The sequence below is a fragment of the Pocillopora verrucosa genome, chromosome 12, assembly GCF_036669915.1.
Source record: "Pocillopora verrucosa isolate sample1 chromosome 12, ASM3666991v2, whole genome shotgun sequence".
NCBI classification, from domain to species: Eukaryota; Metazoa; Cnidaria; class Anthozoa; order Scleractinia; family Pocilloporidae; genus Pocillopora; species Pocillopora verrucosa.
Window position 1 is genome coordinate 4,126,226 of NC_089323.1, and position 27,530 is coordinate 4,153,755.

Genomic DNA, 27,530 nt, shown 5'->3' on the forward strand with positions numbered 1-27,530 from the left:
CACCGGTGGCTTGTTATTACTCACAAACAAAATGGCGGTCAATGGGACTAAACCAGCCGAATCTTTGCGGCATTTAGCATGTTCCTTGGCTGCTTTAAATCCAGCACCTTGGGAAAAGGTAAGATCGGAAATTTTTCGGAAAACGATGTATTCGTTGCTTACATTGGGTACAAAATGATCAGAAATGTGTTGAAATTATTTTGAATATTCACGTGAAGGATCGGAAACTTCAGCTTACATGTATGTTTACTTAGGTATGCGAACTCGAATTTCAGCTCAAAATTTTTATGTGATTGGATCAACGACGTGAAGATAGATCAAATGGTCTACAGCATCAAACTTAAAAATGTTTGAAAGTCGAAAATATTAAATTTGAGAAGGAGACTTGTATTTGAGACAAAATCACATCAATAATACTGGACGTTTTACATGGTCTGCTAATGTTCATAATCTTAAGCTTCCATTTATTGTTACTATTTGGCTTTTCTTGAGAAAGCCGAATTGCAGATACCTAAGAGGAATACTTTGAGCAAGAAGTAAAACCCATAACAAACAAACTAAACACACATAAAATATCAAATGAGGAAACTGAAGTGGGTCAGACAACCCTTTCACTTCAGCGCTAAGGGTGTCTGTTATTTGTTTTAGCAGGAATATATATTTTTATTTTTCCTCTGGTGCTATGCTATTTGTTGTTTGTTATTTGTTCTTTTTAAACCTTGAATTTTACTTTAACCCTTTCACTCCCACAAGTGACCAAGACAGAATTTCTCCTTACAATATCAATACAGTATCAAACAGATAGGTGAAGAGAATAGAGAAGAATATCAATTATGGGATTATTAGTTGATCCAATACCGAATTCTCTGAACTAACATCATAAGAATTGTATGGCAGATAGTAAGGAGAATTACTTATTAGATCTTGGAGTGAAAGGGTTAAATTTCTAGAAAATAATTATTTCTCTTAACCTATATTTTCAGTTTATCTTGCGCATGAATTTTAGGTAAAATTACCCACCCCTCCATCAGAACTAAGATTATTTGTTCTTTAATTTCTTTACTAGGTAAAGAGATTAAGCCGTCTGTGCCCAGCAAATCCTGCTTCAGACACAGAAGTGTTTGTCTTTGATCAACGTGGTACTGATGGTGTTCTTGCTCTGGGATTGTTTGAACTCCACTCCAGCTTGCAGTACAAGGAGAAAATCATGCCTTATTTGGTGAATGTTCTCAAGAGTTTACCAACTGCCAAATGGCTGGAAGCACGAGGTCCAGAGCTGTCACCTACCAGCCCTTTAGCAGGAGAATTTGCATTCTGTTTTGTGACGCTTATGAGTGGGCTGGCAGCAAAAGACAACAGCTTGGATGGAGACATCATCAAATTGCAACTTAACTTGTTCAATACTGTAATTGAACAGTGCTGCAGTTATCAAGAGCTCCCTGACCTTAAAAAAGGTAAAATGTTGTAATTAATACTTTTCAAAAAACTCAAAATTCTGTAAGCTGTTTCATGACCATCTTTAACTCTTTCTATCCTAACATCAGCATGCCTATTCTCCATAATGTTCTATAGACATTCCCTAAAGTACTGAAAAGGATAATTTGTTTATTAATCAAGGCCTTCTTTACTTGGTGATCATATCCTTTATTCTCACAAGCTTTATGTGTGATTCAGCTGTAATATTGTAAGGAGAAACTAGATGTTAGTCACTCTTCTGGATTAAAAGGGTTAAGCTGGGTTAACCCTTTAACTTCCATGAGTGACCAAGACAGAATTTCTCCTCACAATATCAAGACAATATCAACCAGATAAGTGACGAGAATAAAGAAAAATATTAATTAAGGGAGTATAAGTCGATCCAATACCAAATTCTCCAAACAAACATCATGAGAACTATATGGCAGACAGTTAGGAGAATTACTAATGAGATTTTGGGAGTTAATAGGGTTTAGACTACCACACTATACTTCTCAAATATTATTTTAAAGTAAATATTGTATAACTAAAAACAATGATTGCTTTTGGAGATATTGCTGAGGATAACTCACCAATCATAACCTCTGTAACAGTCCACTGATCCTTGCTTGTTACTTTCATCCAGCAAATTTTTGTCGCACAACTGTTCCTCTCCTGTTGGGTGTGGCTCAAGCCCTTGGTGTCTCCAGTGTGTATGTGTCAGACCCCTCCCTGATCACAAAGCTGTTGTTTCCAAACAACTCTGGACATGCCACTCCTACTGAACTTCAGCTGCCCAAGGCCCTGAGTCGCTCTGCTCCAAGACGATTTTTGAGTTTTCCACAAGGCAAGAGAGATAGCAGTTATCATTTATCTGATGTTCAGTTGAAAGACCTCATCACAAAGGTAAGTTGCCCTAGTGTGCAATACACTGTACATGTAGTGCTTGTAATTGTGTGTTAAGTGCAATATTTACTTTAATTATTGTTGTCAACTGATGAAGCCGCCAATCTTGAAAAAGTGTTTTGTTGGAATACTTACATGCCCATACTGTAGGTAGAAAAAGTGAGTGCCTAGCTTTGTAAAGTCCCTCCTTCCCCAGGCCCCTTTCCCCCTTCAAAGAGAAAACTGAAGTTCTTAAGTAGAGCATTTTTAAATTTTTTTTTATTGAATTACGATTTCTAAATTCACCATTTTATTATTTGCTGAAAATGGTAAAAATCTGATGAACCTCCAGCCTTGAATAAGCACCCTTTCTCAAGGCCCATTAACCCTTTAGTCTCTAAGAGTGACTAGCATCTAATTTCTCCTTACAATATCACCCCCTGAATCAAACATGACAGTTATGAGAATAGAGGAGATGATCATCAACTAAAGCAGCTCTTGATTATTACACAAATTCTCCTAATCAGCCTCTTTGGAATTGTACAGAGAACAGTATGGAGAATATGCATACTGATGTTAGGGGGGGGGGAAGGGTTGATTTATGAGCACCCAGGCTGCGTAATCTAATAAATTAATAGGGTATGTATCATTAATTCATTCATTGTTATGTTTCGGACAGGTGGAACAATTGATTACTTCTCCAATTCTTCAAGGCTTAGACAGTGTCTTGTCAGACTGCATTCAGGTAATGTGTGTAACAGATGAATGCTAATTAGGTGAAGAATACATGTAGTTATTGTAATGATTATGTATGGTTTTAATTGCAATGTTTTGGTGGAAATCTATGCAAAGCATGATATTGGGGTGAATAATCTGCTAAAGAAGACAGCTTATAAAGACATGTTGCAATCATAGTTTATATTTGATGTACTTATTGCTTTTTTCTTTTTCTTTTTCTTTTTTTGCCTTTCTATTAAAAGCTTCACTCTTAAAGTTTTTTGATAGTTACATTTTTGGCTCCTAATATTGTGCATCTACTATTAATGGAAATCACCTACTTGGGGGCACTGCCAATGTATTTTAGAGTGGCCCCTCCACTGCAATTTGCCTCCACCCTTTAATACTCCTGGTTAGAAAAGATGTGTTGACAATGAAATGTCTTGATCATCAAAAACCAATGCAATTATGCTGATTTGGATTTAACCTAGTTTCTTTCAGTGTACCTCATTGAATCTTAGCAGTAACCATTAACTAGCATGTGATGCAGTTTCCCATAATGCCATATTAACAAGGAATTGATTGATTCAGTTTTCATAAGCAGCGTGCCATCTGTTGAATCAGGTTGAGATCCTTTCAGCAATCAATTTTTTTATGATTGATCTACTTCTGTGTTTAAATAATATTTATCATTGATTCCTATCAGTGGAAAGTGGTTGATAATACCTAAAGTTGTTGTTGTTGTTGTTGTTGTTGTTGTTTTTTGTAATAAATATAGACTGGAAAATTTGTGAAAATTCCTAACCCATAGATTAACCCATATTTTTTTCTTTTGTGATTAGGCAGACCTGTTAAAGACTTCTTTTCCTTTCCACTCGTTCAGTGAAGCTGTATTGTTATCTATGGTAACATTGTTAAGGGATCTGTGTCAGAATACTCCAGGTGAGACACATATCCTTCAATTACCAGAATATAACAACCATTTTACCCTAAATGATAATATTTTGTTTTTTATTGAAACATTCTTCAATATTTGCCCTCAAGAGATACTCATGGATGCTTATCTAATGAGCTCATACATTGATAAATGAATCACAGCCACTCCATTTGCTATAAAGGGAAATCAGTTCAGAGAGGGGACCTTTATAACAGCAGTACATGTAACTTGTTCAGATTCTCTTAACCCTTTAATTCCCAGTAGTGATTCACATGAAACTTCTCCCTACAATACTCATAAATTATCCAGCAAATAGGTAATTAGAGTACTCAAATATATCAGGCAGAAGTTTATATCCTGATCTAAAACCAAATTCTTTTATTTTATTGAGAAGGACATTTGTAGCAGTTAGAGGGGATTATTAACAATTAGATCTTGAGAGTCAAAGGGTTGAATAATTTTTGTCCCAGATAAATAATTTTAAATCTAGTGAATTAGCTGTACTGATAAGTCCCTGGAGTGACAGGTCTGACAGACGAATTGATCAAATATGGACCGAGACTCTTGTATAGACAAGGACAAAGGGGCAGATACAAATGTGTAGACAACTGATACAAAAGCAAATAAATAGAGGGGGCAAGTTTCTCAAGAAACTGTGTTGCTGCATCGGTGGGAGAGTATAACAAGGTAATTTAGGATTATCAACTGAGTGGATAACGTAAATTGGCCACCGTAAAGAGTTTTAAAGCTGACGTTTCGCGCGTTAGCCCTTCGTCAGAAGTGTCTCGTTACGGTGGCCAATTTACGTTATCAACTCAGTTGATAGTATTAGAGTACCCTGATAGAGAAATAGACAGAGGAGTGGAAAAACAGACAGACAGAAAGATAGGTGGATGATTGAGCAGTTAGACAGACAGACAGATGGATGGATTGAGACTGACTGACAGAAAAAATGAGTTAGGAGGATGGAAAGACTGTCAGTCAGACGAAGCGACTGATGGAGCGATTGACAGGAATTAGCACAGCTTAACAACCGCAAAGAAAAATATTTTATTTTTTTTTATTTCAGGTATTTCTGCAAGTGTGGCAAGCAGAGCTTATAATGTCGGCAAACAGGTTTTCACAACAGTGAAGGCAGAATTTCAAAAGAAAGCAGAAAATTCTGCCGCTTCGTTGCCTTGGAAGCTTCAAACTGTCTCAGCCAGTGTTGATCTGATGGTGTGGACAGCTGCATTGCAAGATGAGCAGGGTATGTCACGTCGATCATTGTATCTTCTTCAAAGTTGCCATTGAAAATTAAAAACCACTCGATTTACTCTTTAAATCGGTGCTATTGGATAAACGTCACGCTCCGAGGGCAGAGCTGAATAACGCAATGCTACGTTACGGCTATGCTGTCAGTAACGTGGGCTCAAGCGCTTGAGCTAAAAAATTCAGCGGAAATTGCGGAGGAAAAAGGGGCTGGCATTTAAACCTTAAGCATCTTGTTGTCGTTGAAGCCATTTTCTCCGACGTTACTCAGCTCTGTCGCACCTAAGCAGTTTATGATCTTCATTTGTATTGTCGACCTTGAAAAATAATGCTCCCCTTGCTTCAGTTTTGTGTGTTTTTTGTTACAGATGGTGATACACTCTGCCAGAATATTTCAGAGTTCTTGTGTTCCAGCTTAGCCGTGTCCTTGGCTCAGACAGGCAGTTGTCTCTTTATCCTCTGTTGTTTGGAAGGGCTTGCTACACTGGCGGAAAAAATTCCATCATTAACCAGGTGAAGATAATTCGCGCGATTGTGTGCAGTGTATTACTTGAAAAGAAAAATCAGGGTAGTTAATGACTGTAACTATGTGAAAATCGTATATGTGAACTATGGGTAAAGAAATGAATATTCGTTTCAAGGGTAGTTTATATCTGTAATATCTTATTGTATTCAATACATTAAAACAGAAGCTGCTTGGAATCGGTGACTTTCCAAAAATGAGCAAAATGTTTGCGAGATCAATGAACATGTACTTAGATCTGTCCTCGAATCTCCAAAGTTCTCTTCAGTCTGATAATTTATCTCATTAAGATTATCTCAAATCTTCTTTGGGTGGAAGGAGATTGCTGTCCTTCAGAATTTTTTGTCTTGGTGGTAAGAACGATTCTTTTCATATGTTCAATCGCGAAACAATAGCCCAGTGGTTGAACAGTTTTCCCAGCTAGTTCCCTCTACCAACTTCACTCCTGACTCTAACTTAAAGGTCATGAGAATAAAGGGAATGATCACTAACTGAAGAAGCTCTTGATTGTTAAACAGCACCTTAGAAAATGTATAGAGAACTGTATGGAGAATATGCATACTGATGTTTGGGTGTAAAGGGTTGAATAAAGGGGAAGAGTTACTTCTTCAAGTCGATTGGCCCATTAGTGCCTGTGTAAATCCCTTTTAATTCCATTGATTAAAAAAATAATAATAATAACAATAACGATAATTTCTTTCTTATTCCATTTAATAAGTTAGATCATATTGTAGCGTCACTTTTTACCTGTGTTTCATTTTGTAGGCCGGTACTGACCTCACTGAAAGACTTCCTTCTTCAACCTGCACCTCTGCTTGTTAAGTTATCTGAAAACAAAAAGAAGCCAACGGCGGCAAACATTGTAATGACGGTGTCATCAGACACCAACGACAAATACCTCACAGTTAGTCATTCCTCAAATAAGGAGACTGAAGATTCACCGTACCAGAAAGTAAGAAAAGTTACGTTGGACAGTATTTGTCGGTAGGTTGAGATTTTGAATGGCTGTTTTTGTTTTTATTTTCCTATTGCTGATTTGAACTGTTTGTAAACTTCTGTTCGTTTAGCCACTGAACTAAGGTAATTTTTTTTTAAGTTCTTCGAGAGAGCACTTTCAGGTAAATTTCATCATGGTGTTTGAAGTCTCACAGTGTTTGAAAACATTTCCGAAGCACACTCAACTTCTTTGCGAGTAAGTGCCATTTTTCCACCTGAAATCATGGATTGGTCGCCAGAAATAAGCTTGATAAGAAAACTAGAAAAGGACACTTTGTACAGCTTACAAAATTGGAGATCTTGAAATTTGAACACAGGTACCTTTCTGCACGACGGCCAAAAATAAGCCTCGTAACACTTTTTTTCTCTCTACTCGCCGTTGCGAAAAAACAGTCCTAGGTTGAAGCGAAATTTGAGTTTGTCAATATACTTTCAGGGTACTCAAGTCAGGCCAAACTGTTGACGAGAACTGTGTCCAAGCTTTCCTGGCCCGCGTCGCCAACAGACTCTATATTTCAGAGAGCAGTGACGGTAATTCCACTCTAATTTCTACCAACGCCATTCAGACGCTGGGCTATGTGGCTTTCATGTTGCACTCTGTTCCTAAGACAACAGAGTCTGTGCTGACGATTCTGCAACAGAGATTCTGCCGCCCACCCTCATCTCTGGATCCTCTGATTGTTGAGCAACTTGGATACCTTGTTCTTACAGGATCGGTATGATTATACTTAACTATTTACGCCCTAACATCAGCATGTATATTCTCCATACTGTTTTTTATATATTTCCAATTCTACCGAAAAGGAGAATTTAGTTCAAAATCAAGAGCTTTTTCCCCTAATTCTTAGGAACCTAATATTTGATTGAGAAATTAGATGCTAGTCACTCATATGTGTTTAAGGTTAATCTTCATTAGCTTCTTCTATGTAGCATTATCGGTCCTAATGGAGCTTTCCGATTGAGTCTCGTAAGTCCTTAAAAAAGAACACAGGGTGACATCAAATGAAAACAAGCAAATTGGCTGAAGGGTGGGGAACGGATGTGACCCAAGTCAGTATTTCTTTCAGTCTTGTATCTGTTGTTTAAAAGGTTGGCGCGAGTTTCCGTGACCAATCACAGGGCGCAGGAAAGTTATGCTCCGCTGTGATTGGCTGCTTCATATTGTGACACGTGATCAGGTGCCCAGTACGACTCAAGAAATCCACCATTGTGTAGTTGCAATGGCGCGAACACATGGGAAGTGACAACATCGTGAAAGAAACGATGATAATTTGTAACAAATTTTCCAATTGTAGGAACAGTCTTATCAGCAGATCATGGGGATGTTCATGAAGATAACCGTAGACGCAGGTTCAATGGCGTATTCTCCAGAGCCCTCGATCAATGACAAAACGGAGGGCTACAGGTGAGTGTTATCTGTAGAATGAGAAATAATGGCACACAAGCTTGGAGACTCATTCGGCCAGAGCGCATCTTGGTTTCTACAGCTTTACGTACATCTTGCTACATCCACTAATTCTCAGAACTAGTCAACAAAGAAATGTCTAATTACCTGTTAGGAGAATTCACCTTCCGATGTTGAAGTTTTATCTGTGTGCTGGGCCCGATGTGCAAAAAATTTGTACGCACATTTTATTTGAAAATCCTCAGGCACTGTGCTCTTGCCGTCATCAATGCGTACACCAACATAGCGGCAAATCTTGACGGGGAGACCAAGCTGCAGGATTACTTGGTGCGCCTGTTGGAGCTGTTTGTACAGTTGGGATTAGAGAGCAAAAGAGTCAGCGAAAAAGCACCTGTGGCTTTCAAGGTAAGATTACGTGTACGCTTTCTCTTTAAAACGTCATAATTTTTATGAGTTATAGATATGTTACCGAAAAAAACGAGTTAACAATACTTAAAGTTCGGCTACTGCTATATAAAACTGGCAAATTTAATTTAGGAAACGAACAATGAATTCCGTCTTAAATCTTTGTGTATTTGCTTCCTCGCTGAATGTGATTCCAGTCCATTGTAGGCAACCGCTCCCCTGCCCTCCCCCTCCCCGAACATATTTCAGCTGACTTTCCTTACAGTTTGCCAGTACTCTTTTGTACTCCCGGGTGGAGAGGTGCACTGTGAGAATAAAGTCTCCCACCCAAAAACATAGCACAATGACGTGTTAGGTCTCGACCTAGACTTCTCGACCCAGAGTGTAGCACACCAACAGTTAAGGCACTGCTAATCCACTTATCGAATATTCAGTTCAGGCTGTCACCCTACCTCCGTGCTGGACTGTCCACTCACATGAATGCTGTTGCTTACTTTTAAACACAGGCTTCATCCAGCGCAGGAAACCTTGGTGTCCTCATCCCAGTCATATCAATTGTAATGCAGCGACTTCCAGTCATTAGTGACCCCAAGCCTCGCCTTCACAAGCTTTTCCGCGACTTCTGGCTCTATTGTGTTGTGATGGGCTTTGGTGTTGAAGGGTCCGGTATCTGGCCTCACGAGTGGTATGAAGGGGTCTGTCAGATTGCATCCAAGTCTCCGTTGCTCCTCGGCACAGGTCATCTCCGATCAGAATTGATGTACAACTCTGCCTTGAGGAATGATTCCGTGGCTCCGGTATGTGCAATTTTTTTTTGTTTTTGTTGTTTTTGCTATACAACGACAAAGCGCGTTTGGTTGCCAATAAATCACAGCAATGATATCCGAAAAGGTTTAATTTTATTTAATAGAGACCAACAAGGAGGCATCAAAACAAAAACAACAAAAAAATAATGAGAACTATAGCTCTCTCCGTCCTCTGAAAAACCACAGCGTGAAATCCCCAAAATTCGCGTCCGAGTACAAAAACCCAGACAGAAAATCATTTAGAATCTCATTTGGGGCCCAACGGTGTTCACATGCGTGAAAAGCGTGACGAAAAAAGGGTGAAAAGCGTGAAAATTTAGCGTGGTAGGCCCTTGTCACTGAGTTTTCGATGAACCACTGAGGTTGCAAAATTTCGTGCTTTACCTGGGACAACACTTGTAATTGACATTTCAAACAAAATAACTTGTACCACCAAAATAATTTAAAATTTCCGTTTCTCTCCACCACCAGGCTGAACTGAATGAAGTACGCACAACTTTGCTAGAGACTCTTGAAAACCCTACAGAAATTGTCACTCTGGTGAACAAGTTAAATTTTGGTCAGTGCACATACCTACTCTCAGTGTACAGACTGGAATCACTCAGGGTGTCGTCTGATCCAGGAAAGTTCTACTCCATTTTTGATTACTTGGAGGACAAAGCCATCGAAAAAGACAAAGCTGGTAAGGAAATAAGACTTGGGTGCAAGAGCAGGAAGGCAGCATGGCTTCCGAGTTTGCGGCGCGTGGTTTGAAATCTAAAGCGCCCAGTTTTAATTTATTTACTCGTTCTGCTCATCAATTTGATTTATTTTCTCAGTAGTCGCGAGTTTAACTTCTATACTGAACGTTTTAACCCCTTGACTCCCAGATCTCCTTAGTAATTCTCCTTACAGTCTGTCATACAATGCTGTGATGTTGTTACTAGGAAATTGTTATTCGATCAACTAATAATCACCTAATTGACATTTTCTTTACCCTCATCGCTTGTCTGCGCAATATTGTGTGGATATTGTAAAGAAAAAATCTTCTCTTGGTCACTCGCGGGAGTTTTAGGGTTAATTGGAACTACTTACGCTAAAATCGTATTCAGCAAGTTTCGACAGTGACACGAACCCTTTACACCCTAACATCAGTAGACATATTCTCCAGACTGCTCTCGATACATTTTCTGAGGTGCTGACGAGGAGAATTTGTTTAACAATCAAGAGCTTCAATCGTTGGTGATCATTTCCCTTTTTTCTTGTGACCTTATTTGTGATTTGGGGGTGATGGTTGTAGCCGACTTGTGCGTGTTAGATCACTCTTAAATATAACTGGTTATTCATTTTGTAATGTTATCAGGAATCTGGCAATGTATTTCCGCTGTTGGAGATAAAGTGTTCTCGGTTTTTCTAAACGTTATGTCCAACAAACCTAGAACAATGGAGAGGGAGACAGAACTGGAGAGGCATGCACAATTTTTGTTGGTGAAATTTAATCATCTTCAGAAATGGATAAGGCGCGTTGCTGACAAGTATCTATCTTCATTTGTTGACAAGTAAGTGGAAAAATTTTGTGCTACTTTTATTTGGCCGTCGGAAGTAATCTGAAAGTGTATTGGGTTTGCTCTACCACGCTTTGTGATTGGTCTGGAAAACTCGCGCCATCCTTCCAACAAATCAAATGCAAAACTAGAGACACTCACAAATTTGTCACCCGCGTTTTCCCGCGCTTCAGGCAGTTTGATTATGTAGTTAAGTTCTTATTGGTTCCTTTTGCGATTTGCCTTTGCTCTGATTGGCTATTGTGATTACTGTAGTTCAGGTTTCACGACACTTCCACGTGCACTCTTTAGGTTTTCTTAAATGGCAATTCATTTAGCCCTTTAGCCCCTAAGAGTGACCAGCATCTAATTTCTCCTCACAATATCACCCCTCAATCAAACATGAAAGTCACGAGAATAGAGGAGATGATCACCAACTAAAGCAGCGCTTGATTGTTAAACAAATTCTCCTTGTCAGCCTCTTAGGAAATGTATAGAGAAGAGTATGGTGAATATGCATAACGATATTAGCGTGTAAAGGATTAAAGATAGCAGCCATGACCTCAAAAGAAACGCAATTTACTCGATTAATTTTTCTTGGTCTTTTTGTCTAACATAGGTTTCCGCATCTTTTATGGAACGGCAGGGTGCTCCATTTTATGTTGGATCTTTTGCAGGAATTATCCAAATGTCTGAACCATCCAGTAAGTTAACATCCAATCAAAGAACGTTTATAAGTACTTCGTGGTAATTAACACGCAAAACAAGCAGTTAATTAGGAGGAAATAATTAATATATAGGCTAGATTTTAAACCGCCTAGTTGCCAGAGTAACAACCCATCCAAGAGAAAATTGTTTGCAGAGTAAAGGTTACTTTTTGGCTGTTTAAGTTGAAAAGGGGGAAGTATTAAGGAGCGACTTTTGTGGATAATCCATTTGACAGTTGCGTGTTTGGTTGCCAAGCCTTTGAACAGGAGTGATGCTAAGGGTGACTTTGATATGATACAAACCTTGCTGCTTTTCAAATGTAAATTACTATGTTATCTTGCTAGTTAGACACAGGTCACTATCGCAACATGGTCAACTTCAGCCTCACTCCAAATCAAAGGCTTGGCAGCTGAGTACACAACTGTAAAATGGCCTAATGCGTGAATTATGCGTAATAATACTCCTAGTCGCTTTATGCTATTGAAACCAGGATAAGCTCCGGCAGAATGAGCCAGTAGACTTGATTTAAGACAACTTACCTACCTACCCACCTACTTGTCCTATGGCCGTACTAAGTTTTGTTTTCCCCATCATTGCCGCAATTCAGAATGAAAACCACCAGAAAATCGAGATAACGGTGCCCAGCTCTGTACCTGTCAGGCTGCTTGTTCCTGAAGAGATGGACGGCCGTGAAGGGACAGTTAGAGATTTTGCTGCGCGCTGCAGTGGAATAATAAAGGAGGCGCTTAAGTGGGCGCCGGAGACAACCAGATCATTATTACAGGTGAGTCATCATCATCACTGTTCCTACCCCTCCTTGTGAATAATAGCACCAGTCTCTCTCTGTCTTTCACTCTCCGGGCTGATTTATCGTCCGCAGCTGTGGCTGCTTCATTGCAGGTTCTCAGGCGGGTTTGATGAATTGACCATTGACCGAGACAGAATTTCTCTTTACACTATCAAGACAATGTCAAGCAGACAAGTAATGAGAGAAAAAAGAAAGAGATAATCAATTAAGGTAGTAATAATTGATACTATTCCAAATTCTCCAGAGTTGTACAGCAGACAGTAGGGAGAATTTGGTTGGTTGTAACTTGTGTGAGACAACTTGGTTCTGACAGCCTGAAAGCGCGCGACCTTTTCTTTACAACGTCCGTGCATGCGCAGATGTTCGATCGCTGTGATTCCTATATTGCGCTTTTTTCTGTTGTAGGATTACATCATGGAGCTAGGAAATGCATCTCAGGGAGGGATCCACCACACTGGTTTGTCCCTTGCTACGGAGAATGTCTTGCAGTTTGCTGGACTTAACCCTTCTTCTGTGGCGGTTAGTCACGTGTTCCTTGAGAAACGACCGAAATGTGTGAAACAAGACACTTCGCAAGTGGTGTCTGGACTGACCTTGAGAAGCAGATATTTGGGAGAGGTAAATACGGCACATATCGCCCAGTAGATGAACTTACACCAGGAAGTATGTTTCTTGCTTCCGGAATTTTTTGTTTTACTTCGTTTGCTTTCATCTTTTCTTTGCTGTGCTCCGCATTAAGACAGTTTGAGATAAAATGCTTATTATTTGGCCCGCCAAGAGCACAGAGTGAACTGACACTAGAATCGCTGACAAGGACTCCTCATACATAAATGTATGTTTGCTGATAGTGTTTACACTCGTACATAAAGCTAACAGAATTTGAACTGACACTAGAATCGCTGACAAGGACTCCTCATACATAAATGTGTGTTTGCTGATAGTGTTTACGCTCGTACATAAATCTAACAGAATTTGAACTGACACTAGAATCGCTGACAAGGACTCCTCATACATAAATGTGTGTTTGCTGATAGTGTTTACGCTCGTACATAAATCTAACAGAATTTGAACTGACACTAGAATCGCTGACAAGGACTCCTCATACATAAATGTGTGTTTGCTGATAGTGTTTACGCTCGTATATAAAGCCAACAGAATTTGGTGAATCAAATGCGAGAGATAATTGGTTTTACTTGGATCGATTGTGTCAAAGGAACTTTCATTTTTACTTTGTTTTGTCTGCTCAGCTGGCTAAGCACGGTCAAAGGCAGTTGGAAGTAGATACTATTCTTTTTCACGTTCTTTGTTCGATTACTCTCGCTTGTAGATTTCTGGAATAAGGGAACTACTGACCAGTCAGACGTCTAAAAATAAAGATTTGAGTGAAACATTATCCGCCATGTTAAACAAACAGTTAGAGGAAGCGAAATCGGGCAAGGAAGATGCTTTTGTAGCCGCCATGTTCAGAGCATCAGCGTTTCTTGTGACTTCACAAGGTACTGCATTCACTTGTACTACATCTTATTTTATGCAAGAATGCGAATTGGTAATTCAGGGCCCTAAATGAAAAAAAGTCCTAAATTGCCTTTTGGCGAAAAATGGTCGCCAGCAGTAAATTTGTAGTCGTCTATTTAAGACAAAATAGTCAGTAGAGCCCTTTTTATATATCATAATTCATACCTGACAACATTTTACAACGTACGGAAATAATTTATTTATCTTAGAACAAATTTGTCAATATATTACACACAGTGTCTTACTTTCCATAGTTTTTTTCGCTTCTAAACTTATGCTGGTACGCGCACGAGCGAGCGACCTGAAACTCTGCTAGAAAATTTTGTACTCGCAGTCAAAAATATCTGAGAATTTAAAAGAAGTATCTATTCTTTGTTTTCTTCTAGCTGTTGATCGACAGCTACTGCATAATCTGTGTTGGTGTCCGGCTGATTTGTTCACTGAGCTGTCCATGTCCACCGCTGTGTCGTGTTGGGAATGGATCATGGGTGCGCGACAAGATCTGGAACTTCCAGTGAGATTTTTTTTTTCTTGCAGCAGTCTCCATTGGTTGATTTTGATACTCAATAATTCTAGTTATGAACGATAACTTTTGTGTATTTCCAGATGTTAAGTAAAATCAGCGCCGCATGGCAGTGGACGGTTTGTCGACGGATCGGTTTATTTGCAGCAGACCAGCTGACCGAGAGCCCACTATCAGCGTTTTCCGACAACAGATCCCCACCCACTCCCCCTAATGTCGCTCCACATGACATTTGGATCAAGTTTCTTGTTCGTCGGTTTGAAGTGATTAAGTATTACAGTCGTGACCAGGTGAGGGACAGAAATGTTTACAAAAACAACTCCAGCGCAAATATATGGTGATATATTTTTTTCAACTTTGCTTTTTTGAGGTCTTATTGGAGGTTGTGGTGCTAGTAAAGGAGTGTTTGTGTCTCATTCTGTACTGGGAAAAAGTACATATTATTTTTCAGAAAGAATATTATCGATAAACTCGAGAAACGCGAAAAACACGATTGTTCAGCGTAATTACGAGGAAAAAAGCACAATTTACCCTAACCCTTTCACTCCCAGTTGTGACCAAGACAGAATTTCTCCTTACAATATCAATACAATATCAATCATATAAGTGATGAGAATAAAAAAAATCAATTTGGGGATAATTAGTTGATCCAATACGAAATTCTCTGAACTAACATTATAGAAATTGTGCGGTTGACAGAAAGGAGAATTACAAATTTGATCTGGGAGTTAAAGGGTTAATTGCTAAGCGTCTGCCATAAAGGGAGACAGCCATTTTGTGTGCACGCCAGTTCTCTTTCAACATTCTCTCTCTCTTTCTTCCATTTCACCCTTTAACTCTCATGAGTGACCAAGACAGAGTTTCTCCTTACAATATCAATACAATATCAAGTAAGTAAGTGATGAGAATAAAGGAAAATATCAATTAGGGGATTTTTAGTTGATCCAGTACCAAGTGCTCTTAATTAACGTCGTAAGAATTGTATGGTAGACTTTAAGGAGAATTTTTAATAAAATCTTGGGAGTGAAATTATTAAAACAAACTTTTACTTAAGGATGCGCTTTTTCTTATATTCCTATCTTTTGTAGGTGGAGATATTTGTTACAATGCTGCAGCGTTGTCTACCACTGTCTGTTCAAAGAAAGAACTTTGTTTCCCGGCACATTGCTGCTCTCAGAGCCAGGTTTCGGTTACTTCATCTTGGACTGTCCATTCTTCAAGGGGACTTCTTATCAAACTCAGTTATGAAGAATGTTTTAAGGGAGAGGATCTACTGCAATGCTTTGGACTATTTTAGGTACAGTTTGTACTGGTATATAGAGTTGAAAAGCTAACGTTTCGAGCGTTAGCCCTTCGTCAATCGCTCTGACGAAGAGCTAACGCTCGAAACGTCAGCTTGGTGGCCAATTTACGTGATCAACTCAGTTAATAATACTAAATTACCCTTTTGTACTCTACCACCGACGCATTACCATAGTTTATTTAGAAACCTTCCCCCTTTATTAATGGTTAACAAGCTAGAATTAAGTCGTCATATTTTGTGCAATTTTTTAGCTTTTAAATATGATATAGTTCAAATCAGGGACATGTAAAAAGCGAACTTCGCAGATGAGTCAAAAAAAAAAATTTTTAAAAAATAGTAGAAAAATTCAGGCTTCGACGGGATTCGAACCCGTCTCTCCTAGACACTCTTCGGACGCTTCTGCCAACTGGGCAACGGTAACGAATGTTGGGGGTGAGGTTTCCTTTCTGTCATTGCGCTAATTTCAGATCACATGCGAACATCGTTTATATAAGGTATTTGGGTCAAAATATCATCTCTCTCATTTAACTGTGTAGCTCAAGCCATTGCAATTTAGCTTGAGAATTCTACGATCTCCTCATTTTTGTGAAACTCAGAAATCCTTTAATACCGGAAGTATCTCGAGAAGGTGACTTTTTCGATAAAAGAACAAGCCAATCAGACGAAAGAAATCTTTACTGTACAAAGTAACGCTAAATAGTTTGATGTTTGGCTTTTTTTCTTACAATTTCCTGTTTCCCATGTTATTGGAAAAACCTATGTTTGTGGAGATGTTCATAGTTTCCTGAGTTTGAATGCGGATTTTAACGAAGCTTAAAAAGCAAGGAAACGATGCATTAATTTGGCGTTGTATTACTCGCTCCAGTCTCTCATCCTTCTTTCTTATATCACTGTTGGCAGCGTGGAACCAATGTGGCCAGTCAGCAAGGATGTAGAACTGCGGGAAGACATTCAGGTGTTGATCAAATTCTGGCAGGCTATGCTTTCCGACAAAAAATACATGAAGTACTTTATGGTAGCGGCGCCTGTAGACACCAGCCAGCTTTTAACGCATGGCTCCTCCACGGGATCTCAATACACCAGTGGATCATCCGGCATAGGACCCTTCCTGCAGGTATGTATAACGATCCCTAATGGGGGCTCCAGAACACTTGTGACCTATCTGGATAAGAGCCTTATCTGCAGGTACGTTAAACTATCCCTAAAGGGGGTTCCAGAACACTTGTGGATCATCCGGCTTAGGCCCTTTCTGCAGTTATGTTTGACGAACCCTAATGGGCGTTCCAGAACACTTAGAGCCTATCTGGGTTACTGCCTTATCTACAGGTACGTTTGACGATCTCTAAGGGGGGTTCCAGAACACTTGTGATCCATCTGGGTTATCCCTAAAGGGGGTTCCAGAACACTTGTGGATCATCCGGCTTAGGCCCTTTCTGCAGTTATGTTTGACGAACCCTAATGGGCGTTCCAGAACACTTAGAGCCTATCTGGGTTACGGCCTTATCTACAGGTACGTTTGACGATCTCAAGGGGGGTTCCAGAACACTTGTGATCCATCTGGGTTAGGGGCTAAGCTGTTGGTAACTTTAACGATCCCTAGAGAAGACCCAATGCCCAATTGCATCATTTTGCTGAGGGCTTCGTTTGCAGGTAATTTTAATGATCTTAGGACGCGTCCCATTATCAGACTTGGGTCCTTATTTATATTTTTAACACTTATTTCCTGCGCGTTTAGTTTTTTGTGTTTTTCAATTATTTTGTTTATTTGTTTTTTTTTTGTTGGTTAAATGAGACTTGATTATACTGAACTGTTGAACTCTGAGAAAATTAAAGTTGTATTCAATGGTGCGAAGCTATAGGCTTAAAATTTCTTGCTCGTATTTCTAATTTCCTTCGCTTCTTGAAGTTCCGGAGATTGTGGTACAATTTATAGAATTAGTTTCACGTGAGTGAACCGCGTGTAGTATTCCTCGCGCGATACACGCGTGTTCCTCCCGTTTCAGAGCGCTTCTTTCTCAGGAACATAAAACTAACCGGCTAATAGTTTCGTGATGCTTCTTCGTTTTCTCGCCTAATGCTGCTGATGGACACTTTACGAGCTGATTGCTAATCGCCAAACAATGTTGTAACAGATTCAAGGGTCAAGACGAAGCTCTTATGCGCTTTTTATGGAAGAAATGGTAATGCGTGATTTGCTTTTAACACTGGCATCTATAAGAAGGGTGCCTTTTTGGACGCACTTCTAGGTTTTTTGTTTTTTGTTTTCTTTTCTTTGTCTTTTAATTTTTAGTTTATTTCTTTTTATTGTTTTAATCTGTTATTTTTACAATTTGTGTTGGCTTTTGTTTGGTCTCTCTACGTTTTTCCAAAGTGGACATGGCCTGTTCCAGGCGGTCAATTAGAAAAACGGAGCGCGGTGGTAAACAATGCTATATTCGCAGCGGAGTTAAAAATAAAAAGAAGAAGAATGTTTTGTTTTGCGACTCGACTCAGGCTTCTTTTTATTTTTCGGTCCGCTGCAACTATCGAACTGTTTAATGCAGACAGTGGTTTTGAGGTTACTTTCTTCAACTTAGATCAAAATGAAGTCACAAGATTGGCTCAAATAACGTTGTTGATCTGTCAACGGGTTCCCGAAGTCATATTGTTAATTGTATGTTAAGCTCTTTCTAAGATAAACCCTCAAGTTTTACTGGTTAAATGCACAAAAATAAGAATTAATCTTCAGGAGCAAGTTCAATTGCCAAAGTTGAGATGCATGCGTTTATAATTTTGTTTGACATGGTTCGTTGCCATATGACCCCAGGGCAATCGTTGGATGAACACAATACCGCTGTCCAGCAGTCTTTCTTCTCGACGCTCAGCCACAGAGGGCTCAACTGGAAAAGAGGCCACAGGCGGGCAACATGTTCTAAAGGATTATTTGAAGCGACGGAATCTGATTCTGGCGTTGATTCGTCGGGAGATTGAACGGTTGTCGACTTGGCATAACTCTATGGCTCGCCCAGAGCTGAACTTCACCGGAATGGAGTCATTGGTGAACTGGGCAAATCAAACAGTTTTTACCGAGAGGATTTGGAGGGACCTTGTGAGGCTTGCTTGGCACATCTCACCAGACATTGCTGTGTTTCTACCAGCAAGGTAAATTTCAAGTCTTTTTCCGCGTGACAGTGCTACTATGTAGTTTTCAATTGAAAGGACAAACGATAGAGTTAAATTCTTGGAATTTTTCTAAGAAACACTTTGCACAACATAATAAACAGTACCATAATGACATCAGACTACTGTTCTGTGGCTTTCAGTCTAAGAGTCGCACACCAAGGTTTGAATCACCTACTTAAAAGTTATAATCACCTGGGACTGTATCAAAAATCAGTATCACTGCTCCACACCATTATTTGAATATCACACTCAAAGATTTCATCCGAAGACATGAAGGGTTGAATATCTTAGTGCAGCAAAATAAACTTTACCACGTCAATGAACTGTTCAGTAGCTTTTTTTGAATGATTACACATTGGGGTTTCATCTTCAGACTTGAAAGTTCAGTGCACCTTGTACATCATAATTGACATGATTGCATGTCAAAATATTGCTCAGTGGCTGTTTGAATGATCACGCGCTAGCAAGGGTTGCATCCATATCTACTTTTCTAAATTGGTCCAACTCACTTTTCGAAGGTTCAAAGAAGTTTCTGCAGTACACAAAGAAGTCAGTCGCTTGGTCCGAATCCATCCAACAGCAGTAGCTCAACTACCCGAAGCTCTACAGGTGACACGAAGCTCACAACAGGATATAGAGATTATTCCGTGGAAAGTACGCACGAACGATTTTTATTCTCAAGTTACGATGCATTTAAAAAAAAAAAATGATTGAGAACAGCTACCGAGTGAGTTTTTTTTTATGCATCGCAACGATTGAATAAAAACCGTTTAAGCACTTTCCATGATATGATGTTTTTATTTCATATGTTCTTAGAAATGACCGACAAATTTCAAAGAATGGAAGTGAACGACTGTGAAAATACATCGTTCGTCCAATCAGAGACACGAACGAAAGTACTTCACAATGTAAATCTTTAGTATGTTTGAACTTGAAAAAAAAAAAAAAAAAGATCGTTGTACATTATTCTCGTTGGTGAATTCTCAATTTGGCGGCCAACCCTCAATAACTTGTGCATACGCGAAAATGGCTTTCTATCAGTTATGATAACAATTTCGCTCAGGGAATGAGATCCGATTCATATCCCAGAGTTTGAAAAATGATAACACTGGTTAAGAACAAGAGCAGCATCGAATTTTGTGCTCGAACTGTTGCTTCGAACTGTTGCTTGAGGCCTGTTTAATTTGCCCGAAAGGTTACTCTCTTTTCCTCTCTTTCTTGGTTTTAGTATCTGGTCACTGAAAAGAATATCAAAGCCGATATTCCTGAGCTCACGCACATTCTGTGTTGGTCAGCCATTCCCCCTGTCCAGGCCATGGCGTACTTCTCACAACAGTACCCACCCCACCCTCTGACAGCACAGTATGCCTTCCGTGTGTTACAGTCCTTCCCGCCGGACGCCATATTGTTATATATTCCTCAGCTAGTGCAAGCCACTCGCTACGACGCACTGGGATTTGTAAGTGAGTACATCATGTGGGCCGCGAGGCACTCGCAACTTCTTGCTCATCAGGTGGGTTGCAAAATATGTTGTTATTTGTGTTGTAGACACTGGTACGAACGAGGCCATTGCGCTCAACTCTGGATCGAAAAGTGCAGATTCTTGCAATGTCTCTCTCCACCTGGTAGTTTAGATAGTTTCTGTAAAACTCGTTGCCGAAATCTTTTTAAGTGCTAAGGATAGCCTGTTATGGACTGGCATTCCAGCAAGTAAACGAAATACTCCTGCGAGTGTCTCCAGAGCTGTACAAGTCAGTTTCGTATGTTAGACTCTTAAAACTAAGGTAAACTTAATCGTCCTCGAACATTTCGGCAGGTTTCGCTGAGCGTAGATTGCGTGACGGCGCTGATGTGTCATGTTTGGAGTTGCATAGATTACGTGACGTGTTCTGAGCATTACAGTTTACGTAATGTTTTTTGTGCTGCATAGAACTGCTTATAATTTTTGATTTGGAAATTAATATGGAAGTGTATATTCACTAAAGCCTCAATTTGACGCAAACATTTGTACGGTGATTTGTCCGCGGATATTATCTGTTCCAAGATGCAAACAGTTTTCCGAACTCGAGGAAAACTGTGAGCTTCGTGGAAGTTGTAATGTCCAAGGACAAATATCTGTACAAGTTTTCGCGCAAAATAGAGGCTATTGTGTTTAATATCCTTCAGATATTTTGCAAAGCGTGTGAAAAGAATTTTACGAACAGCTCACTGTATTCAGCTCGGAATGTTTTCTTTTGGATGTTCTCTGGTACGACTGAATGAACAAAAAAGGATTTCCCCTCTTCTGTAACAACCACAAAACCCTCTGTCATCTTAGATTAAATTTGAAAAGGAGAATTGTCGTAGTGGACGTAAGGTTTGAAAATTGAGGAATATCAATATTCTCGGATATCACCCAGTTTTGGCCGGGGAATATTCTATCACGAGCTGCGTTTAGACCAATCGCGCTAGCAGAAACTATTTGATGTATCATAACAATTGCTGCACGTTTGACGGTAAACTTAAGCAAACTATTTACAAACTTAGACAAGAGAGAAGGACTTAACGATCGCTTTTCTTAATTTGGAGCTTACCTTTGATCTTTATCTGCCATTATTTCTTATCAGCTTATTTGGAATATGAAAACAAACGTATTTACTGATGAAGAGGCCCTTCACAAAGATTCAGAAATTGGCGGTCATCTTGAGAACTTAATTGAAAGAATCACAAACTCGCTGTCTGGAACAGCGCTCGATTTCTACAAGCGAGAATTTGACTTCTTCGACAAAGTTACTGCTATATCTGGAACTATAAGGTTAGTGTGTTAACAATTAGATGATCTACGAAGTGAATCACGAAATTTTGAATGCCATTAACTCTTTAACTCTCATGAGTGACCAGGACAGAATTTTCCTTACAATATCTATATATTATCCAGCAGACAAGTGATGAGAATAAAGAAAAATTGGGGGATTATTCGTTGATCCAATAGCAATTTCTCTGAATTCATCCCGTAAGAATTGTACGGTAGACAGCAAGGAGAATTCCTAAGGAGATCTTGGGAATGAAAGGGTTATAAACCTTGAAAAAAATCGGGACTTCAACAGAGTTGATTTTGTAGCCTGCGAGAAGGGCTCTAATGGTAGCGTTGCAAGACGCGTGTTTTTCCGCCCGAGGAGATTTGAGATGAGTCTGGGACAGACCGCTCACTAGCTTGCGTTGCTCAAAGCCTCGAACTTTCTCGCACGCAAAGAAACGCTCGCGCCGAAGCGCTAATAAAGAGGAATTGCTCGCACGTTAATAATTTTATGACTTCATGATTTTGGTACGATGCCCTCGCCAACTGAGCCGCTCACGTTGGGAAGTAGTGAACTAAATGTTCTTGAGTTCCATGGAAAAAGATGAAATTTATAAGAATGTTTACAAAGTGGATTAAACGTTTTTGAACTGCGATTTAAAAGAGAAAAAACACATTCGAGATCGAGGGTGGAAGATTTTATCAATAGATTCAAGAGCTTTATCAGATTTTCAAAACCTGGTCACCAAAAGGTTTCTGGTCTGTCGCCCCGACTACATTTGTTAAGATATTAGTTAAACACCAGAATGTTAAGAGGAAATTTTTATTTTCACGTGAGAGAAATGTTGTATGAATCCTACACTCGTTTCTTTCCATTGTACAACACAGACCGTACCCCAAAGGTCCAGAACGGAAACAAGCATGTCTCGAGGCGCTTAGTAAGATCAAGGCCCAGGAAGGGGTGTATTTGCCGAGCAACCCAGAGGCCCTGGTGCTAGACATTGATCACAAGTCAGGAACGCCAATGCAGAGTGCAGCTAAGGCCCCATTCCTCGCGCGGTTTAAGGTCAAACACTGTGGAATTCAAGAATTAGAGACCATGAACTCGTCAAAAGGTAACAACAAAAACCGGAATGTTAACAAATCCTGCCACAAGTTCATTTTCTTCAGTTTCTTCAATTTCTTGTCTTAAAGGAGAAAGGAGACTTCTCTCTCAAGAAGTGGAGAAAAACACTCGACTACGACTCGTGTTTCTTCCTACACTTCTTCTGTGCTCTAGCCGCTTCCTGTGTGCTTTACAACAGAACAGAGCACAGTCAAGGCTTCTCTATTTGTTAAATACCATGTGACCTTATAATTTGAAAGTGTATAAAAATTACTTTTGTTTTAAAACTTCGTAGATTTTTCGTCGTCGGATAGTGAGGACGAAAAAGAAAAAAATAAGATCTACTGGCAGGCTGCCATATTTAAAGTCGGCGATGACGTCAGACAGGTAACGTGCGTCTTTTAGATTGTCTCCCAGCAATCTTACATTTCGGTTTGTGTTATGTTTCCTATTCCCGTGTTATCTGACACAACTTGTAGAGTTTGTTGTCAAACGTGCTGTCTTTTTTCTTTAGGACATGCTGGCACTGCAGGTGATATCACTTTTTAAAAACATCTTCGAGCAAGTTGGATTAGACGTCTATCTAAAGCCTTACAGAGTCGTGGCCACTGCCCCTGGGGTAAAAAAATTCTTGAACTTAAAGATCTTTTACCTTGGAGAACTCTCTCCCGTAAACCGAATCCCCGACCATTGTTACGTTCATTGCCTCAGACGAAAAGTAATTAGCTCTCTATCTTACGACCAAACGATGAGAATTCATTTCAACATTTGCTTATAATAGTTTTGATCATTTTCTGTCTCAGAATGGTGTTATTGAATGTGTACCAGACTCCAAGTCACGTGACCAACTTGGCCGTCAAACCGAGGTGGACTTGTACGAGTATTATCAGAAGACGTATGGTGATGAAAGCACGTCAGCTTTTCAACAGGTCTGGATATCTAACTTCTTTTGTTTATTATTATTATTATTATTTGGTTCATTATTATTTGGTTCATTATTAGTTCATTATTTGGCAGCCATTTTATTTTCTCCATTTTTAGCCCCTACTTTGTTCTTGGCTAATACGACTCTAAGTGACTTAGGAATATCTTTTTCTATATAGATTGTTAGCTTATTTCGGTGGCTTGTTAGAGTATGTCGTTGAAAAGTTCGGGAAACACGATTATTCTGAACGGGAAAGAAATTTAATGTTGTGATACATGTTGAATGATGTTGTTGTCCTAATAGATATGATGTAGCTATCAGAAAGATTTCCTCATGGCTAGTCCTCGACTGTTCGCCACAATCTTGAAAAGTCTTGAAGGCATGCCGAAAAATTAAGTTGTTCCTCGTTGATTTTTCGAAGGCCTTCGTTTAACGGTCGAGAATTCTCGCTGTTATTCATAAATTTGAGGGTTAAAGGTTGTGTTTAAAGTTTGTGGTATTTTTGCCTTACTTTGCGTTTCTCTTTGTTGGTTTGTCTTCAGGAAGGTATTTTTATATGTTGTACCTTTCTTGATTTAAACCCCATTTTTTTGTTTTTAGGCTCGAGCCAATTTCATCAAAAGTATGGCAGCATACTCCATTGTGAGTTTCCTGCTGCAGATCAAAGACAGACATAACGGTAACCTAATGCTGAACAGAGCTGGTCATATCATTCATATAGGTAAGCTACAGAAGCCCACCTTGTTCTCAGACTACTCTTATGTTTTGTGCCACGAAATAGAAAGCGGACTGGCATCTCGCAAAAGATGTCGTACCTTTTTAAATCTGTCGTTTGAATTCTGGGGTAATCTTCTTCATCCCCCACTATCTCCTTCCTCTTTGTGCTTCTTATGTTTATTTTAATTCCTTTATTTCACAAGTCTGGTTTTTGTAACCCAAACAGATTTTGGTTTTATGTTTGAGTCGTCCCCCGGAGGCAACCTTGGTTTTGAGCCTGATATGAAACTGTCACATGAAATGGTGATGATCATGGGAGGAACAATGGAGTCCCCCTCATTTAGGTAAAGTAACGTAACGTAACGTAACACAGGCAGTAAGCCTATGCTACTTCTTTGTCTCAATTTAGGGTAACCTTTCGGTATCAAAGGAATATCTAGCCCTTGCTAGTTATCTGATGATTATACTTTTATCAACTGCTAAGGTTAATTTACTTGCACACACAAAATTTGCGGCCCTCGTTAACGAGTCAATACTTTGACTGTCTCGATTTATGGTATCAAAGGAATATCCAGCCTTTGCTTATTATGTTATGATTATCCTTTTAAGAAGCAAACTACCATAGCAACAGTGTGGTCTGACAGGAAAAACCCTTAAAGTTTTGGTTAAAATGCCCATACCTACGTAAATTAGATATTCCTCGTTGAATTAAGTAAAGATCAATGTTCTGAACAGTTTGGAAACAATCTAGAAACGTGGTTCTTATCCACCTCGATCAAAATTAAAGCTGGCTCGTAACGCTCCTCTTTTAGGACTGGTCGACTCACTGTTAGGTCTCACCACTGAGATACGGTGGTTCCTTGGTTCACTGGTCTTCTAAGTTGCGAACGTTTTCTCTGCGCTCTTTCCTAACGTGAAATATCTTCACATCGCAGTTATACGACATCAGAATCCAACTATGACAGTTTTTACTCCTCACATAGAAGGCCTCTCACATGTGAACCTCGACAAATCCCAGCTCACCAACGATTTCACGGGAAATAAATTTACGTACGACTTACCGCAAAGTCATAACTGGCTAACGCTTCAACCCTCGTGGAGCATTCTGGACAACTTTGCGCAATTTTACCTGTATCTCTGATCAAATTTTGATATGATTCATTTTTCAGATGGTTCATGGATTTGTGTGTGAAGGCCTATCTTTCAGTGAGGTGAGATAAAGTGGCATAGAAAAACGCTTCACACTTTTTTTTTCTTTGCATCTGGCTTTACGTAGCTTTGGTTTTTGTTTTGTGATTTATTTTATTCAACATTGACTATCCTCTTCCCTCCTGTCAGGCCTTACCAGGAAGCAATCGTATCTCTTGTTGCACTGATGTTGGACACTGGTTTGCCATGTTTCCGGGGGGAAACACTCAAAAGACTCAGGTGATTAATGATGAAAGGGTAGTCTTTTTAGTTCACCGCTTTTATTGATGATTAAGAGATATTTATATGTATTTTTGTTATTTTGGAACTGTAACTTAAAATAGGTGTTTAAGTTTTTGCACTATGACAAACTGCGAGTTACTCTGTAGTCCTATGTTCATTGCGTTGGATTTAACTTTACGATAAACGGTTTGTCAGACGTTTTCATTGTTTTGTGCTTATAACAGAGCAAGATTCAGCCCGGCACAGAGCGAGAGAGAAGCCGCCGCATACATGGTGAAAGTTATTCGTGACTCTTATCTAAACTACAGGTGAGAAGAGTGGTGAGCTGTGATCTCGCCTTACTCGTCAGACCTTTTTTCTTAACTCTCAAAATGCATTTATCCACCAAGGAGCGGAAAGGGTTCCGGCAAACTGTTAGGTAAACCTACTTAAATGATGAAAAGTTACCTACAGGAGACTGGCATACCATGGGGGGGGGGGGGTGTTAATTCTTCGAGCTTTGTGACATTCACCCTATCCATCTGGTGGCATTTTGTACTGCTAATCATGAAAAATCCTTTAAAAAGGAAAAGTATTCATGCCATGCTATTTCTCCCAAGAAGTTTGCTGCTTTTTGTTCACTATTTGGACTAGTTACTCTTCAACTCCAGGGTCTACTTCTTCACATAAAAATACCGGTCGCCATTTCACAAGAGGATTTATTTTTGGTTTTCACTTTTTGAGAGCGTCTGAAATTGTGATCTATTTTTCCTTTGCAGGACCCGAGTTTACGATTTGATTCAGTTGGCCCAAAATCAGATTCCATGCTAGACTCATCATTGGCAACAAGATTATAAATTAAGATGTAATGCTAACAAGGACAGGTCTGGTCTCCTGTTTCTAGTCTTAGGGTTAGTGTAAGGGTCAGTTTTGTCAGTTTCTTCGGATGAGACTGGTCTCCAGTTTTCATTCCCCACTGAAATTTGAATTTAATTTCATGTTAATAGCCTTGTAGTGCCCAGTACAACAAGGGATAACTTACTGAGATACCGAGATCACATGACAAGAATTGCAATTTCTCCTTAAATTTTATTATTTAGTGACGGGGAAAACCAATTTTTTCAGCCGAAGAATGCTTTTATGATAGAGCTCTAAATTCTCCCAATAACTTTAAAATTAATATGCAGGGGAAAAGAGAACTTATTCCTTGGTCTCCGAACTGAAAAGGTTTAAAATAGTGGCTAATAGGTTTCTTTATTTAGGGAAATGGTTGAAAGATCAAACTTTTGTACAAAATTTAATTTAAATTACGAAGAATATTTTGTTGAATATATCGTAGAATTATCCACAATACTGTAATATAGTAAATAAAAATGAAATGGGTCATTTGTTCTTTGTGTGGAAGATGCCACTATACCAGAATAGTATTACGGTAAACTCCTGAACCAATATAAAGGCTAGCTCCTGAACCAATATCAAGGCTAGCTCCTGAACCAATATCAAGGCTAACGCACAAAAGGAGCACGATAAATCAAACGCTGAATCGTTTCTTGAAAACTTAAGGTAGGAGTGATAATAAGTCGGTGCAAGAGAGATTGTAAGTTAAGCGGTTATAATAGGTGTCGCAACTTTTGTCTTAACCAAACAATTACACTGAGGCCAGAATAACTTACAA

General features: G+C 39.3%; 2 protein-coding genes across 2 annotated transcripts in view; one reads left to right on the forward strand and one right to left on the reverse strand.

Annotated features, from left to right (window-relative positions):
• The window catches only part of LOC131793486 (glycine dehydrogenase (decarboxylating), mitochondrial), a 202,057-nt gene that overhangs the window by 4,222 nt on the left and 170,305 nt on the right, over positions 1-27,530 (reverse strand). The window lies entirely within an intron of this gene.
• LOC131780750 (phosphatidylinositol 4-kinase alpha) lies at positions 26-27,241 on the forward strand. The gene is made up of 36 exons (XM_059097351.2): positions 26-118; positions 1,067-1,454; positions 2,102-2,361; positions 3,020-3,085; positions 3,900-3,999; positions 5,064-5,243; positions 5,614-5,758; positions 6,534-6,752; positions 7,201-7,480; positions 8,060-8,169; positions 8,415-8,574; positions 9,081-9,371; positions 9,852-10,062; positions 10,723-10,918; positions 11,523-11,607; positions 12,219-12,395; positions 12,825-13,037; positions 13,747-13,915; positions 14,321-14,448; positions 14,541-14,747; positions 15,546-15,754; positions 16,661-16,874; positions 18,567-18,901; positions 19,441-19,531; positions 20,151-20,435; positions 21,529-21,716; positions 22,587-22,813; positions 23,099-23,190; positions 23,318-23,422; positions 23,607-23,732; positions 24,329-24,449; positions 24,672-24,789; positions 25,615-25,656; positions 25,784-25,873; positions 26,101-26,184; positions 26,635-27,241. The coding sequence occupies exons 1-36, from the start codon at positions 32-34 to the stop codon at positions 26,684-26,686; spliced, it is 6,051 nt and encodes a 2,016-aa protein (XP_058953334.2). The 5' UTR covers positions 26-31; the 3' UTR covers positions 26,687-27,241.